The sequence below is a fragment of the Bubalus bubalis genome, chromosome 4 (assembly GCF_019923935.1).
Source record: "Bubalus bubalis isolate 160015118507 breed Murrah chromosome 4, NDDB_SH_1, whole genome shotgun sequence".
NCBI classification, from domain to species: Eukaryota; Metazoa; Chordata; class Mammalia; order Artiodactyla; family Bovidae; genus Bubalus; species Bubalus bubalis.
Window position 1 is genome coordinate 128,505,052 of NC_059160.1, and position 18,237 is coordinate 128,523,288.

Consider the following 18,237-nt stretch of genomic DNA (forward strand, 5'->3'; position numbering starts at 1 on the left):
GTTCCTGACTTGATATGTGGTTCTTGACAACCAACCTCAGAAATTATTCCACCTTCATGAGAAGTAAAGAACCACAAACCAAACCTCAGAATGGATGCTAAAACACCCTTTAAAAAAATTTCCCTTCCTATCAGAAGGCAGACCAAAAGGAAGTTCATCCTCCCACCCACAAATTCCCCAGCAAGCTCTCCATCAGAAGGTCCACACTCAGCGTGACCCTCTTCTCTGAGCCTCTAGTTCCTCCCATGGCATATTCTAGAGAATAAGGCAACGATCTGGAGAGTGCCATGGGCCTCAGGACGACTAAACAGATGGGGAGAGGCACTAAGCAGGCCTCTGGTCGCCAAGAAGGTATGTATGATAGATACTTTTTGCTTTCCCACATTTTTAGAGCTGGGTTTTAGCTAGAGGCTAAAACCTTTCTGATAAATTGACTAAAAGCTATTAGTTATCTCTTTCCAGTTAATTTCTACCTTTCAATTCTTACCTGCGAAGAAAGACAGATTATTTTAAACCCTTAAGAGATTCCTTTTAAATTACCTGTAACCACTGTATAATAAAAGATTTATGATTGATGCTAGATTTAGTTAAAAATATAACCATCATATATATTCTTAGTAAACGATTCCAGTCGTGCGCACGTAACTGGAATAAAATGAAATGAAAATTAAAATTTTAAAAGACCTTTTTTTTTTTGCTTTTAAATATTTTTTAATACAAAAATACCCATACACAATCTTCCAAACACAAAGGCCAGTCTCGGCCTTTGGGGTACCGTGTGCTACCCCCAGTTTTGAGACAAAAACTTGAAATTCACTTCTGGGGGGATATACTGAAATGTAGATTTAAGAGCTGCCGGTCGGGGGCGAGGGGGGCGGGGGTGAAAATAACATTTAAGTTCAGAAGTTGTATTTAGACTTTCGTTTACTAAAGAACCGATTCGGCATTTCTAAGGGAGTGCTAAGCTATTTTTCTAGCGAGGCTGTGCGACCGTGTATCAGGCTTCTTCTTTTCACTCCTTTTGTGTTGCACTTAACCTGGAGGTCACGCAATAACCAATGCCAAAGAAAAATCAAAACAGAAATTATTAGCGTGTGCCATCATGCAGCGGCGTTCTCTGCCTAAAGATCAGGAAATGGTTTAAATATCAGATCGCCGCCAGGCATCTCAGCCCAGGCCTGTGCGCGGAGGAAAGTTGCGTCCCGATTCAGGGCAAGATGAGGAGCCCGTAGGGCGACCCGTGACTGCAGCCAGGTTTTAAGACTAATTAATAATTGCTTCTCCGCCGGTGCCGGGCAGCAGACACGCGAGCTCCGCGGCGGGACCTGCCGGGGGGACCCGGACGCGGGACTGGAAGGGAGCCCGTGGCGGGCGCTGGGAGTCCCGGGCAGCCGGGGACTCCTCCCCACGCCCCGGCCTGTGGGACCCGGGTTCCCGCCGCGCCTCCGGAGAATTGAGGGGGGGGTCGGGACGCGCGGGCAGGGGCTTTGCTAATTGCCAAGCAGGAAGTGAGCGCGGGGAAGAGCTGCGGAGAGAGGGAGGAGGAGACGGAGGAGGCGCTGGAGGAGGAGGGGCGCGCGGAGCCACTGAGATTTGCTCCCCGCGCGTCGGAATTGCAGGGCTCCCTGGCTCAGCACCCGGCTCTCCTCCCCAGTCCCGGAGGCCGCTCAGGCCCCTCGGGCGCCCGTCGGCCCCACCCCGCCCCCATGGCTTCTCCGGACGACCCTCTGCGCGCAGGTAAGGTGACACCGCGCCGCGCCCTCACCGGAGCGGGGACCGCGGGTCTCGAGATCTGGAGGCGCCAGCGGCTGCGGCAGGGTTGTCGGGGCCGAGCTCCCTGCGAGCCCTGAGGGGCGACCTGGGACCACCCTGTACCGCGGCGCCCCACCCAGGGTCGCTCAGGTCGGATCAGGAGACGGCGGAGGCGCCCGGGCCCCGAGGGAGCGGCTGCTGGTGGCACCCGCCTCCTGCGCCCCCCGCAGCCCTCGTCAACCCCTCGGATGCCTGAGACTCCCCTTTCCTCTTCCCACTCTGTGGCCCCAGCCGCTTTGTTCTGGACCCAGGGTGCCAGGTTGAAACAAGCCTCTCAAACCTCTCAGGCAGAGGAGAGCGCAAGGGGTGGGTGGGGGTGCTTTTCTTCCTCCCGAGCTCGTTCTTTCTCCCCACTCACGTGCTTTTTCATTTCTCCTCCTCTCTCCTCGTTTCACTTTTATTAAATGCTTTGGGTTCTAAATATTGGCTCTTGGAGCTCTTTCGTAAACCGCAAAACCAAGCGGTGGATCCCACCTGTGGGATCCCACCTGTAGAGGCCTTAGATTAGAACGGCCGCTAGTTCTGTCCTTATCTTTAAACATTGTTTGTACCTGAAGCCAGAGTCCATCCTTTTCTTCCATCTGACTTGAAGTTAAGAACCGTAAAACACTGTGTTGTACCTGAGGTCAGGATCTAGCTGTTAATCTCACTTAAATTTAGAATCTTTCTCAGACTTCACCTTCCAGAATTCTCTGTCCTTCCTCTCCCATAACCTTGGCTAATCCTCAATGAATGTTTGTTGAATACCCAAATGGATGAATGATGTATCCCCCAGAGCACACTGGGGCTGTTTCTAGTTTTGTTGAGGCAGGAAAGGTTAGGGAGAAACCCAGATATATGGAGCTGCTTAAAGACGTGTTTCCTGTTTTATTTCTTGGGCAGCATGGGAGCTTGACTGTTTCATTGTTCACTTGGGGCTTGAGCAGTTAGGAGGAGACAGAAAGTACCTGGAGGTGAGTCAGGAGATCACTAAATTGGCATTGTGATGTGCTGGGTCTGGGAGGGCTTCCTGGAGATCTTAAAGGAAGATCTAAATTCTTCTTCATGTGGGGAATGGTAAACATTTTATCCATAAGAAATGGAAAATAAATGTTTGGATATCCTTCTCCTCCCTCATTTTCATTGTTTGAAAAAACAAGAGGAAATTAAGGGAGAAATTCTGCCCCTGCCCCCCAACTCTCACCTCCACATCCACCTCCTCATCTGAAAACCTAACTGACTAGGTACAAGAGATGTTAAGCTAGATTTTATGAATGGTGGTTTCAGATCTTATTAAATGATGATGGTGAGGGAGATTCAAAAATATCTTTATAGGAACCCATTGAATGGGGATATATAGGAAGTCTGCTTGGGCCCCCCACTCCCCCCGAGTCAGTGGCACTGGAGAAGGTGGGGGCTGGGACACAGCATCACGTATAAAAGCGTCAGTGAGTCAAAAGTATGATGAGGCCACCGGGGCAACTAGTGGGATCTTAGATGGCAGCAATAGCATCTCAGGATCTAGAGTTTCAGTCATGGTACTTAGTCTGTGTGGCCCAGCCAAGATGGAAGCATACAACCGGAAACAAAGGGGCTTGGAAATCCCAGCGCATGTGGTAGGACGAGAGAGCCAAGGATGTCATTCGGTATAAACCTGTCTCTTGACTTTTAAAAGGTAGAACCTAAACTTATAGTGGACTCTTTTTGGCTTCCTACAAAGAATGGGGAGCCCTCCTAAGTAGAGATGTCTCTGTCACTTGCAGAGATGCTTGAGAACATCTTCAGGCATCTGAATGTACCCTCATGTCCATTCCCACTCTGGAATTCTATCAATTAGATAGAGTTCTTCCATTAAAAAGAAAGATTTAAAAATGACTTCTTTCTGACATCTCATTTCATTTCTAAAACCACCAGGACACACCCACTTGCCCCTTTCATTTCTGTAGTGAAGCCACAAGTGGTGATAATGTGGAACTTGTTAAATGGAATTTTCCCATCTCTACCCCAAACCCAGTTACCATGCTCTCTCACCTAATTTCCTGCACTGACCTCCCAACTTGTGTTTCCACACCCACTCTTGCTTTCCACCAACCTGATCACCTAAAAGTGGCTAGAGTGACCTTTTAATATCAACTCAGACCTGTCCTTCCTCTACTTAGAAACCTGAGCTGACTTTCCCATGTATCTCAGTCCTTTAACAGTGTACTCTGTACATGGACCTCTAGGTCTCCCTTCAGTTGGTGAGCCTGCTCTGTCTCTCTGCGTTGCAGCCATGCCACCTCCTCTGTTTCCTTGAGAACCCTGGACCACCTGCCTCCTGGCCTTTGCACATAGAAGTGAAAGTGAAGTCGCTCAGTCGTGTCCGACTCTTTGCGACCCGTGGACTGTAGCCCACAAAGCTCCTCCATCCATGGGATTCTCCAGGCAAGAATACTGGAGTGGGTTGCCATTTCCTTCTCCTGTCTGCTCATCACCCGACTCCAGTTATCTCCTGCTTACCATTCAGATTTCAGATCAAAATGGATATAGATCTGGCTCCATGTTACACACTCTTGGTGCACCCTTCCAGCGCTTGTCACCGTTTCTAGCCGTGAAATTTCACCATTGTCTTTCTCCCCCATTAAACTATGAGTTCTTAGACAGAAGCCTCGACAGTTTATCTCCAACACCCGGGCCCATACACAGCACATAGTAAGCCTTGGCTAAATACTTATCATCTCAGTAAATGAATTGTTGTTCAGTCGCTCAGTCATGTCCGACTCTGCAACCCCATGAGCTGCAGCACACCAGGCTTCCCTGTCCTTCAGCGTCTCCCAGAGTTTGATTACACTCATGTCCATTGAGTTGGTGATGCCATCCTACCATCTCACCATCTCATCTTCTGTCGTCTCCTTCTCCTCCTGCCTTCAATCTTTCCCAGCATCAGGGTCTTTTCCAATGATTTGGTTCTTCCCATCAGGTGGCGAAAGTATTGGAGCTTCAGCTTCAGCATCAGTCCTTCCAGTGAATATTCAGGGTTGATTTTCTTTAGGATTGACTGGTTTGATCTCCCTGCAGTTCAAGGGACTCTCAGGAGTCTTCTCCCGCACCACAGTTTGTGGGGATCAATTCTTTGGTGCTCAACCTTTTTTATTGTATAGTTCTTAACATCCGTACATGACTACTGGAAAAACCATAGCTTTGACTGTACAGACCTTTGTAGGCAAATGAATGGAAAATATAAAATGTAACTACCTATGCCTCAAACTATGACAAACTTAGCATATTAAAAAGCAGAGATGTTACTTTGCCAACAAAGGTCCCTATAGTCAAAGTTATGGTTTTTCCAGTAGTCATGTATGGATGTGAGAGTTGGACCATAAAGAAGGCTGAGCGCTGAAGAATTGATGCTTTTGAACTGTAGTGTTGGAGAAGACTCTTGAGAGTCCCTTGGACTGCAGGGAGATCAAACCAGTCAATTCTAAAGAAAATCAACCCTGAATATTCACTGGAAGGATTGATGCTGAAGCTGCAGCTCCAATACTTTGGCTACCTCATGCTAAGAGCTGACTCATTGGAAAAGCCCCTGATGCTGGGAAAGATTGAAGGCAGGAGGAGAAGGGGATGACAGAGGATGAGATGGTAAGATGGCATCACCGACTCAATGGACAAGAGTTTGAGGAAACTCTGGGAGATGTTGAAGGACAGGGAAGCCTGGCGTGCTACAATCCATAGGGTTTCAAAGAACCATGCACAACTTAGCAACTGCACAATGCCTCAAACTGTGGGCAGCAAAAGCTCTTCCCATGTTGGCATCTTAGAAACTGATTCATTGAGTTAGATGTGTTAACTGGGTTCACCTTGTAAAGTTGAAAAATAATAAAAATCTTTGTATATCCACATGCATATAACAAAGGTGAATAGTATTATACTGTATGATCTTAATTTAAAAAACAACTCTTTACACTAAAAAAATTTATAGTGGAAGGAAAATAGTCATGCTGGTTACAGTGTAGTCAGTCTCTATCTCTACCACTAATAAACCGTCCAACATGGAATGAGTCAGAATTGCCTGCCGAATGTGAATAAAATCTGGTTTGCGTTCATACAGATATTAAGGAGAGAAAGAAGGAGGCTTTGAAAGTCAAGGGAGTTGGGGAGGTAGAAGAGTTCATTGCTTCGTTGCAGTGAGTTAAGTGCCCTGGGCCACAGCACATCAGTTTACATTCTGCCTTTGCTCGTTCTCTGGATCTTGTTTGTACTGCACAGTGGAGCTGCTCTCTGGGAGCCCTGGCCCTAGAGACTGGCTCAGCACAGCCCCTTGGGTGGCCTCCCACCTCTCTTGCACCCCTCTGAGCCTTCCTGGCTTGGATGGGTCTGAGGTGGCACCCTGTCCTTCTGGCAAACACCAGTAGCACTAAACCAGGGCTGGTTCCTCCACATCCACCAGAAAGTGGTGACAGGCTGCGGTTTTCCTTCCTTCTTCCTTTTCCCCTTACCCTTCCTAGGGGTTTTTCCAATGCCCACTTCATTTCTTTCCCTTTCTCACCGTGCCTCTAAGTTTTCTTCTCTCTACCCAAGTGTTTTCCCCTTGTCTGTGTCTCCTCTTCCGTCCCTTGGTTCATCTCTTCCTCTCCTCTCGCTTCCCTTGCCCTCTTCGATTGGACCCCCTCAGCTTGGCCACCATCCAGAGGCACACCTTCTTGATCCCTGGCTCTTTCTCAGCTTGTTCAGCCCCTGCTCTGAGGTCCAAGGATGACAGAGCAGGGCTGCTGCCTAAGACGGGGAAGAAGATTACACAGCTCTCCTACCCTGAGAGCTTCTGTAATCCCGAATACGGTTAGGGCTCTAGGGCTTCTTTAGACTCAGGAGTGAAAACAGATGTAGGTCAAAAGAAAAGCTTAGGTACGAAAATAATAACAAAGGAAAAATAAATTAACTCTGATATCACAGGTTCAAAGAATTGCCTTTAATTCTTCCCTAAGAAGCATAAGAGGCCTCACTCTCTTGGCTCCTGAGAACTGAGAAAGCCAGTAAGCTGTGACACGCTTTCCTCTTTGTTTCCCTGAAAGAACATCTTTAGGGGAGATCTTTGAACTTCCTCTGAAAAACTGTCTCGAGGAACTTTTGGCCCTTATCTAATGTGATTCATAAGGGGAGATGTCTGGACATGACCAGGCCCCTCTTGGGCAACTCACCCGTGTCTGTGTTTCTGTGTTGGGCAGCTCTCCTCCGTCATTCCTGGTGGAGAGGCTGCCGGCTGCAGTCCACAGGCTCCAGGGCTCCTGGGAATTCTCATCTGGAAGCTGATGAGAGCTGGGTCTTTGAGTGGATGGTGGGTAGATGGGATTTTGCATTTAGAGTTGATGCTGGAATGATGACTGCTTTGGGGAATGTTGGGTGAGTGTATTTTGCACATGGGAAGGACATGAATTTGAGGGCCTGAGAGTGAATCGTTACAGGTTGAACTCTTCCCTGCACCCCGCAAATTTTCTTGGCATCTGAACCCCCAATAACTTAGAATGTGACTTTATTTGGGAATAGAGTCTTTACAGAAGCAGTCAAAATGAAGTCATTAGAGTGGGCTCTCATGCAATGTGACTGGTACCCTTATAAGAAGGGAAATTCTGGGCACAGAGATTCCCCCTCCCCCTCCCCCCAGGAAAGCGTGTCATCAGGTGGTCAGTGCATGGACCACTTCTGGCACCCTGAAGGTAGTGGAAAACAGGCAGATTTTTGAAGTCAGAAAGTCCCAGATCCAAATTCTGGCTCTTCCTTTGCCCTGTGATTTTGGGCACTCAGTATGGATAAAGGAGAGGCATGGTCCTTTCTCAGAGTAGCTCTGAGAATGAACTGGGACTCTGTGTAAACCAGGCAGCCCCGGGGGGCACTGTATAAGAGGGAGGTGTAATTGTAACTGGGCTTCCTGTGACCTTCACCTGAAGATGCTCCTTTCCCTGTGGGGCCTGTACTTCTCACTACTCATGGACTTAAAAAAAATTATATACATATATGTAGAATATTTATTTATTTTGTCTGTGCCATGCAGGATCCTAGTTCCCCAACTAGAGATCGAACCCATGCCCCCTACATTGGGAATGTGGAGTCTTAACCCCTGGACCACCAGGGAAGTCCCCACTCATGGACTTACAAAGCTGGAAGAGCATGTGGAGGCTCTCTGTTCACCCCTGAATAGTGAAGATTGGGATTTTGAGGCTCAGAGAAGTAAGTGACAGCCTCGCTTGCTCCCCCCTGGGGCTCTGGGAGCCAGGCTGGGCGTCCCTCCAGCTGCCCAGTGGCATCAGTTCACCATTGGGTTCCACTCATGCCTTTTGAGGAGCTCCCCAGGAGATGCTCATATGCATGAAACATCTTCTCGCTGCCAGCAGTGAAATCCACTTTGGTCAGTTACCAGCTCATTTGGGGTGATCTCTGCTTTGTGTGGGGTGCTAGTGGTAAAGAACCTGCCTGCCAGTGCAGGAGATGTAAGAGATGGGGTTCGATCCCTAGGTTGGGAAGATCCCCTGGAGGAGGAAATGGCAACCCACTGCAGTATTCTTGCCTGAAGAATCCCATTGACAAAGGAGCCTCATGGGCTATGGTCCATAAGGGTTGCAAAGAATTGGACATGACTGAAGCAATTTAGCATTCACTGCCTCGTGTAGAGTCACTGATCCAGGAGAGTGGAGGCAGTTTTGGGAGAGTTTTGGGCCCCACTGGCCCCTCACTGACCTGCTGGCCTTGCCACCTTGGAGCTCACGTGGTCCTTCCTTTTGTGTCAGCTCCTTTGTGCCCTTGTCTTGTCTGATATCAGAACCGTGTCTGGGGGCCCAGCCTGCTGTTACCTGGGGCCTGTAAAAATAAACATTTTAAAGCTTCAAAATAATAATTTTATTTTATACTTAATAATATTGTCAACATGTGGGTCCAAGAGCTCTAAGAAAATACTTTAGGACAAATGCTTACTGCTAGACTGGTCTCAGATAACCAGGATCAGCCCTCCTCCAGATAATCTTTGGGTACACAACATGAGCCTGGGAGAACAAACACGAAGGGGGCCACCTCGGGCCTGGTTCTGGGTCTGTGGGTGGATTTGACCCTAACATGTGAGGAAGAACATCATCCCTAGCCTGGTCCAAGTCAGAGGCTGATACAGTTCCAACCATTTGAATGAAAATAATAAAAAACAGAAACAAAAATAGAACTTCCCTGGTGGTCCAGTGGTTAAGAATCTGCTTTCCAATGTAGGGGGTGCAAGTTTGATCCCTGGCTGGGGAACTAAGATCCCACATGCCAAGAGGCACTTAAGCCCACTTGCTGTAACTATTGAGCCCATGAGCTGCAACTGGAGAACCCCCACCCCACAATGAAAGATCCCGTGTGCCACAACTAAGACCTGATGCAGCCAAATAAGTAAATTAAAATAATAATAATAATAATAATAAAAGACCTCAAAGTGCTTCAAAGACTAGTTCTAAACCCATTGTGGATGTGACTGGTGATAGAAGCAAGTTCCGATGCTATAAAGAGCAATATTGCAAAGGAACCTGGAATGTTAGGTCCATATATCAAGGCAAATTGGAAGTGGTCAAACAGGAGATGGCAAGAGTGAATGTCGACATTCAGCAAACTAAAATGGACTGGAATGGGTGAATTTAACTCAGATGACCATTATATCTACTACTGCGGGCAGGAATCCCTTAGAAGAAATAGAGTAGCCATCATACTGAACAAGAGTCCAAAATGCAGTACTTGGGTGCAATCTCAAAAACGACAGAATGATCTCTGTTTCCAAGGCAAACCATTCAGTATCACAGTAATCCAAGTCTGTGCCCCAACCAGTTATGCTGAAGAAGCTGAAGTTGAATGGTTCTATGAAGACCTACAAGACCATTTAGAACTAACACCTGAAAAAGATGTCCTTTTCATTGTAGGAGACTGGAATGCAAAAGTAGGAAGTCAAGAAACACCTGGAGTAACAGGCAAATTTGGCCTTGGAGTACAGAATGAAGCAGGACAAAGGCTAATAGAGTTTTGCCAAGAGAACGCACTGGTCATAGCAAACACCCTCTTCCAACAACACAAGAGAAGACTCTACACATGGACATCACCAGATGGTCAACACTGAAATCAGATTGATTATATTCTTTGCAGCCAAAGATGGAGAAGCTCTATACAGTTAGCAAAAACAAGACCAGGAGCTGACTGTGGCTCAGATCATGAACTCTTTATTGCCAAATTCAGACTTAAATTGAAGAAAGTGGGGAAAACCACTAGACCATTCAGGTATGACCTAAATCAAATCCCTTATGATTATACAGTGGAAGTGAGAGATAGATTTAAGGGACTAGATCTGATAGACAGAGTGCTTGATGAACTATGGATGGAGGTTCGTGACATTGTACAGGAGACAAGGAGCAAGACCATCCCCAAGAAAAAGAAATACAAAAAAGCAAAATGGCTGTCTGGGGAGGCCTTACAAATAGCTGTGAAAAGAAGAGAAGGGAAAAGCAAAGAAGAAAAGGAAAGATATACCCATTTGAATGCAGAGTTCCAAAGAATAGCAAGGAGAGATAAGAAAGCCTTCCTCAGTGATCAATGCGAAAAATCCCATGGGTGGAGGAGCCTGGTGGGCTATAGTCCATGGGGTCACTAAGAGTCGGACATGACTGAGCGACTTCACTTTCACTTTTCACTTTCATGCATTGGAGAAGGAAATGGCAACCCACTCCAGTGTTCTTACTTGGAGAATCCCAGGGACGGGGGAGCCTGGTGGGCTGCGGTCTATGGGGTCGCACAGAGTTGGACACGACTGAAGCGACGCAGCAGCAGCAGCGATCAATGCAAAGAAATAGAGGAAAATAATAGAATATGAAAGACTAGAGATCTCTTTAAGACTATTAGAGATACCAAGGGAACACTTCTTGCACAGATGGGCTCAATAAAGGACAGAAATGGTAAGGACCTAACAGAAGCAGAAGATATTAAGAAGAGGTGGCAAGAATACACAGGAGAACTATACAAAAAAGATCTTCATGATCCAAATAATCATGATAGTGTGATCACTCACCTAGAGCCAAACATCCTGGAATGTGAAGTCAAGAGGGCCTTAGAAAGCATCACTACGAACAAAGCTAGTGGAGGTGATGGAATTCCAGCTGAGCTATTTCAGATCCTAAAAGATGATGCTGTGAAAGTGTTGCACTCAATATGCCAGCAAATTTGGAAAACTCAGCATTCACCATCTGACTGGAAAAGTCAGTTTTCATTCCAATCCCAAAGAAAGGCAAAGCCAAAGAATGCTCAAACTACTGCACATTTGCACTCAGCTCACATGCTAGCAAAGTAATGCTCAAAATTCTCCAAGCCAAGCTTCAGTAATACGTGAACCGTGAACTTCCAGATGTTCAAGCTGATGTTAGAAAAGGCAGAGGAACCAGAGATCAAATGGCCAACATCCGGTGGATAATGGACAAAGCAAGAGAGTTCCAGAAAAACATCTATTTCTGCTTTATTGACTATGCCAAAGCCTTTGACTGTGTGGATCACAATAAACTGTGGAAAATTCTGAAAGAGATGGGAATACCAGACCACCTGACCTGCCTCTTGAGAAATCTGTATGCAGGTCAGGAAGCAACAGTTAGAACTGGACATGGAACAACAGACTGGTTCCAAGTAGGAAAAGGAGTATGTCAAGGCTGTATATTGTCACCCTGCTTATTTAACTTCTATGCTGAGTACATCATGAGAAACGCTGGGCTGGAGGAAGCACAAGGTATAATCAAGATTGCTGGGAGAAATATCAATAGCCTCAGGTATGCAGATGACACCACCCTTATGACAGAAGGTGAAGAAGAACTAAAGAGCCTCTTGATGAAAGTGAAAGAGGAGAGTGAAAAAGTTGGCTTAAAGCTCAACATTCAGAAAACTAAGATCACAGCATCCAGTCCCATCACTTCATGGGAAATAGATGGGGAGACAGTGGAAACAGTGGCTGACTTTATATTTTTGGGCTCCAAAATCACTGCAGATGGTGATTGCAGCCATGAAATTAAAAGATGCTTGTTCCTTGACAGGAAAGTTATGACCAACCTAGATAGCATATTAAAAAGCAGAGACATTACTTTGCCAACAAAGGTCCATCTAGTCAAGGCTATGGTTTTTCCAGTAGTCATGTATGGATGTGAGAGTTGGACTGTAAAGAAAGGTCAGCACTGAAGAATTGATGCTTTTGAACTGTGGTGTTGGAGAAGACTCTTGAGAGTCCCTTGGACTGCAAGGAGATCCAACCAGTCCATCTTAAAGGAGATCAGTCCTGGGTGTTCATTGGAAGGATTGATGTTGAAGCTGAAACTCCAATACTTTGGCCCCCTCATGGGAAGAGCTGACTCATTGGAAAAGACTGATGCTGGGAAAGATTGAGGGAAGAGAAGGGGACGACAGAGGATGAGATGGTTGGATGGTATCACCGAGGCAATGGACATGGGTTTGGGTAAACTCCGGGAGTTGGTGATGGACAGGGAGGCCTGGCGTGCAGCGGTTCATGGGGTCGCAAAGAGTCGGACATGACTGAGTGACTGAACTGAACTGAACTGAAACCCATTGCCTTGCTGGATTGCCCTCTCGCTCTGCTGTTGTCCTTCCGAAAACAACAACGACAAAAATTAAATTCTCCTTGCCCTTCTCATCTTAAATTTCATTTATTCTCAGAGATTTCAGACCAAAGCAAGAGCCTTTGGGCTTCCAAACACTTGTTGTTGGCAGCCCGTATTTTCCTGTTCATCCCATCACCCTCTGAGGCGCAGATTCTCAAAGGGAGTCATTCCCAAACCTGGACCAGAGTAACACTGATCAGCTGGGTGTGGAAACCAGCCACCTGGACCCCCTCGTGTTACAGGGGAAGAGCCTGAGGCTGAGAACAATTATGCGAGTCATGCAGGTTCATGGTGTTACTCAGACCACTAGGTCTCAGTGGTGTGGTGGCGAGACCCACGCCTTCTCCCAGATCTCTGTGCACCTTCCCTTTAACTGCTTCTACTTGCATCCTCACTGCTGCTTTGCGGGTATTTCTGCCTTTTCCCAGCTGTCTCCTCCATTTTCTTCTTTATTTTTTTCCTTTTACTTTCTCTCACATTAATGTCTCTATAGGAAAGAAACCCTACGTGTCATAGGATACCTGCACAGGATACCTGCTAAAATTCCACACCCATGGTGGAGATAATCATTTAAAGTATTATCATCCAAGGGCTTCCCTGGCCATCCAGTGGTTGAGACTCTGTGCTTCCACTGCAGGGGGCAAAGGTTTGATCTCTGATCGGGGAATTAAGATCCCACAAGCCACTCAGCCAAAAAAAAAAAAAAAAAGTATTGTCATTCAGATACACTTTAGGGAAAATGAAATGGTTGAGACTAGGCTGTAGTTGGAGGAGGGAAGAAGGGACTTGAGACTCCTCAGTGTGTCTTCTGCTACCCACTCCCTATCCAAGAACCAGAACATGGGAAGGATGGAAAAACAAAACTGGAAAAGCAAATGCAAGTGTCTGGCTAGACCTAGTTGAAGTCCACTAATGTGTCATGTTCTGTTTCATCTCTAAGCCTTCGCCTATGCTGTTCCCTCTGTCTAGAATGCTTTCCCCTCCCTGACTCTTTCTCCTGGCTAGCTTCAACTCAACCTTCCAGATTCTGGAATCACTTCCTGTGCAGGCTCTTCTCTCTCCACCAGGCACCCCAGGTCAGGCTTGTGTTCCTCCCATGTGTTTCCATGTCATTCTGCATTTCTACTGTCTTCATACCATGTGCTCTGTGTTATAATTGTCTGTTATTTGGGCAGCAGGAGTTCTGTAAACTCAGAATGGAGTTAGCAACACAGTTTCTTCTTACTGTCTTTATATTGATTTAAACTCAAGTCTGAGTCTGTCTGCTGGGCTGGCAGGAAATTCCATTTCAGTCTGAACTGGGCTCCTTCCTTAGTGTAACACAGGAGTCTAAGAGGATGATACGGCGCTTGGAAAAGGAGGGGCCTTGAATTTTTTGTGCATCAGAGTCTAAGCCTGAGAAGACTGAGATCTAGGAGCCCTCTGTTTCTGTGCCAGACCCACATCATGAGATTTCTTTGCTGGGGCTGGAAACCCTGGGACCCAGGGGCTAGCCCCCTCTGTGCATTCTGTGATGTGATCTTGCCACCTGTGGGCTCTGCCAGGGACAAGGGCACAGTCCCTACTTGTGGAGTTGCAGGGGTCTGTCCCCTGCTCCATGGGGGGACACTGGCAAAAGCTCTCTCCGTCTGCACCCACTCCTCTGGGCCACCTCCTTTAATCTCTTCATTGACTGTAGCCTATCATAAAACAGGTAAAGAGATGTTCCCTCCACATGACTATGGGCATTGTCAACACCCACAGGGAGAAGAATGTGAAAAGTCCGGACACATTCTCAATGAAAGATATCTAGGGAGAAGGAGCAAACCTCCACAGGTTGTCCTGTCCTGTTTGTTCGGATGTCCCAAGGCATTCCCAGGACCTAGGACCTGGGCCACATTATGTACTTCATGATGATTTGGGAGAAAAGTGAAAGTTGAATCTGGACTGGTCTAAGGCTGCCACTTAGGGTTTTGCAGCTTGTGTGCTGACTGCAGAAGTACTGAGGATCCCACTCAGATATGGTTGTTGAGCAAGATAGTTTCCAGCAGATGTTTCCTCAAGTGTCTAGTAAAGGGGGAGCTTTTCTCTCTCTCATTTTCTTTCTCAAAGTCATAATCAAATCGCTGCTGACCTGGGTCCTTGGACTCTTTAATCAATTGTTGTTATTCAGCCACTCAGTCGTGTCTGGAGTCTTTGGGACCACATGGACTGCAGCACGCAAGGCTTCCCTGTCTTTTAATCAATAGAAACTGATAAGAGACCAGATGAGGAATTCAGGCAAGGCTTTACTTGGAGTGAAAACAAGAAAACAGGTGCCCTTGCTCTCTACAGAGGGCAGGCTAGTTCCTTAAGTGGGGTGAGGGTGGGGATGGACCAGAGGGCTGGCTTAAGTGATCTGCCCACCCCCGTTTTGGTGCTGTGTGCAGGGATCATATGCAGGTCCCTGCCTTGTTCCCAGCGCCTCAGAAATAGCAGTTGGTTTGTGCCCTTTTTGTGTTCCTTTTTGTATGCTGTTCATAATTTGCCCCAACTACACATACACACAGTTATTTTCAGTCCCTTATAGTTTCTTTGTATCTGTTGCTCAAGGAGATATTTGTCAGGTGTGAGCCCTGCAGTAAAGAGTCCCAGGTCCCAGTCTGTCTCAAAATCCGAAGTGTAAAAGAGTCATTAATTAATATCATGTTTGCATTATTTGTAGTTATTTGTACCTCTGTTTGTAGACGTTTGTAAGTAAACTGTTACAAAATATATATTTTTTTACTATTATTTATTTTTGGCTGTGCTGGATCTTCACTGCTGCTGGTGGACTTTCAGTGGATACAGTGGATTGTGGCAAGCAGTGGATACTCTCTAGTTTCGGTGTCCGGGCTTCTCATTGCAGTGGCCTCTCTTGTTCTAGAGCACAGGCTCTAGGGCATGTGGGCTCAGCAGTTGTGGCTCACAAGCTTAGTTGCCCTGCGGCATGTGAGATCTTCCAGGACCAGCAATCAAACCTGTGTTCTCTGCATTGGCAGATGGACTCTTCACCACTGGACCACCAGCAAAGTCCAAATATATATATACATATATATATATATATTTTTTAATGTAGTTTGTCTTAATCACTTTCTTGATGCAGACTGAACCCATTCTTTCTTATTTTGTCTCTACTAATGATCGAAAGTAAGTTTCTCTCCAAACTGATGGGGGTAGCTTGCATTTATATGAAGATAGTTATCAAAGGATACATTTGTGCTTTTAAGTTAAAGAAAATTCTCTCCTTGTGTTTTGTTTACAGATCATTTGGCAAAGGAACCAGTGGAAGACACAGACCCTAGCACGATATCCCTTAATACGGTAGGTTACGCATTTTACATTAATAGTGATGACTTGAGTTTTTTTTCCCCTCCTTTGTTTTTGGTGTTAGACTCTGTTCTTGTTTTGCATATGTCAGGAGTGTTCTTCTTAGATTATGTGAGGTCTTTATCTACTTGTCTTTTTAAATATGTATTTTTATTTATTTTAAATTTATCATTTTTTTTGGCCACACCATGTGGCATGTGGAATCTTAGTTCCCCCACCAGGGATGGAACCTGTGTCCCCTGCAATGGAAGGCGAGTTCTTAACCACTGGACCACCAGAGAAGTCTCTGCTTGTCTAATTTTAATACTATCTATTTTTAATGACCTCCTTCTTCAGAAATCAAAATATATAGCTTGAGATTGAAAGAAAAAATATGAACACCTTACAGTATTGGAGGGCTTGGCCATGTGTAGGTGGGCATACATTGTCAATTACCTCTTTTACCCCTGAAACAGTCCTGAAAGGTAGGCATTGCCTGCTTCACAGATGAAAAACAGACACAAGGGGTGAGGCGAGCTGCCAAACTTGGAAGCAGGCCAGGTGGGATTCGAACCCGTCAGCTGGCTTCGGATCCCTGCCCCACCATCCCGTAACCACTCTGTGGTGTGTCTACTGTGATAAAAGATTTTATTATTCTACTGGAGATGAGGATATGGCAATTAGCTGATTTGTAGAAAGTCAGCCAGACTGAAGAAGCCCTGCTCCCCTACTCGATTCAGCCTCCTACTTATGACCAAATAAATGCCTTTGATAGCATCGCGTGTGTGACTGTGCATGCAGTGTGAGATACATTCCTGTTTTTCAAAGTATCCGGAGGATGCGATCTGTTGAGTCATGAAGAATTTGTATTAATTTAGTTAGAATGGCATAAAATGCTCTCAAGATATTTCAGTTCAATGTCTTTAAGTCTTTGGTGGAGACTTCCCTGGTGGTCCAGCGGCTAAGACTCCGTGCTGCCAATGCACGGGGCCTGGGTTCAAGCCCTGATCAGGGAACTAGATCCTGCACTCCTCTACTAAGACCCAGCACAGCCAAAAAAAAGGGGTGATTCACAAGGCACCTTAATGTCTTCAAAACCTGAAATGTTTGTTTTCATGGCCTTATAACTACAGCACAGTTTAACAAGTGTGGACAGCATAGGGAATCAAACTTTGAGACACTGCAATTATGAACTCCTGTAAAAGCAGAGTACACAATGACCCCGTGGCCAGGTCTTATGATCCTCTCAGGCATAGCCTGTTACTAAAGCCATGGGTTCTATAGAGCAGCGGTCCCCAACTTTTTTGGCACCAGGGATCAGTTTCATTGCAGACAAATTTTCCACAGACCAGGTGGGGATGGGTGGTTTGGGGATGACTTAAGTGCATTATATTTATTGTGCACTTTATTTCTGTTATTATTATACCAGCTGCACTTCAGATCATCAGGCATCAGATCCCAGAGGTTGGGGACCCGCCAACGGGTTACTTAATCCACCCTTCACACTGCCTGACATGTGATTGTCTTGCTGTCCACTCGATCCCCTGACACCAGGGTCTGCCTTCCTTGGGGGCCCCCTCCTTATGGCTCACCTTGAGTCCTGGCTGCCTCTCCTCACTCCTCTTTGACTCCAAGACAAATTGCCTTTACTGCAGCTTCCCTGTATTCGTTTGTTGGGGCTGCCTGACAAGGTCCTGCAAATGGACTAAAAATCAAGGGCTGTGCTCCCTCTGAAACCTGCAGGGAAGAATCCTGCCTTGTGTCTTCTGGCTTCTGGTGGTTGTCGGCAGTTCATGGTGTCCCTGGGCTTGTATATGCTCCCCTCCTCTTTCTTCCTTCAGTGGCATGTGGCCGTCTTCTCCCTGTATGTCTGTGTCTCTTCTCTTCTTACGAGAATGTCTGTCCTGTTAGATGAAGGGTCCACCCTACACCAGTGTGACCTCATCTTAACTAATTCTGTCTACATTGACTCTATTTCCAATAAGGTCACAGTCTGAGGGACTAGGGGTTAGGACTTTGACGTATACGGGGTGTGCACAGATTTCAGCCATAACATTCCTGCCACTCTCAGGATTAAATTTATAGTCCTTGACATGGCACATGAGGTCCTCTTGTCTCAGCGTCCCAGTCGTGTGCAGCTATTTGCTGCTCCTCGGATGCCCCACGTCCTCTCGCCATCCTGGGATACCCCTAATGCTGGCCCTTGCCCACTTCCTTATGTAGTGAGCTCCTATGCACCCTGCTACTCAACTTAAGCATTCCTTACCTGGAAAGCCTTCTCTGCCTTATCCTGGGGCCTTCAGCTGTTGTCTTCTCTATTTTTTTATGCTATTGTGTGGGGATGATTTGCTTGCCTGGCTTTCTGCGAGGCTATGCCGACCATGCTCTTGTATGCAGAGGTGGGCACCAAGCAGGCAGCAGTGTTTGGTGAGCCAAGCTTCCTGAGATCCTAGAATGGCACCTCAGTCCCTTCACCTCACCTCCAGGGTCTTCCATGGAAACCGGC

At 46.5% G+C, this 18,237-nt stretch overlaps 1 protein-coding gene across 3 annotated transcripts in view; it reads left to right on the plus strand.

Annotated features, from left to right (window-relative positions):
- The first annotated feature begins 272 nt into the window (after window positions 1–272).
- EDARADD (EDAR associated death domain) overlaps window positions 273–18,237 on the plus strand; it is a 67,375-nt gene continuing 49,410 nt past the window's right edge. For 2 of the 3 annotated variants that reach the window (XM_044942052.2, XM_044942054.2), the window contains exons 1-2: window positions 273–351; window positions 15,688–15,746. In XM_044942052.2, coding sequence (XP_044797987.1) covers window positions 288–351; window positions 15,688–15,746 — 123 coding nt within the window. In that variant the 5' untranslated portion in view covers window positions 273–287. Of the gene's footprint in view, window positions 352–1,200; window positions 1,738–15,687; window positions 15,747–18,237 lie in introns of those variants that run through there. The other variant, XM_044942053.2, reaches the window with a different exon arrangement.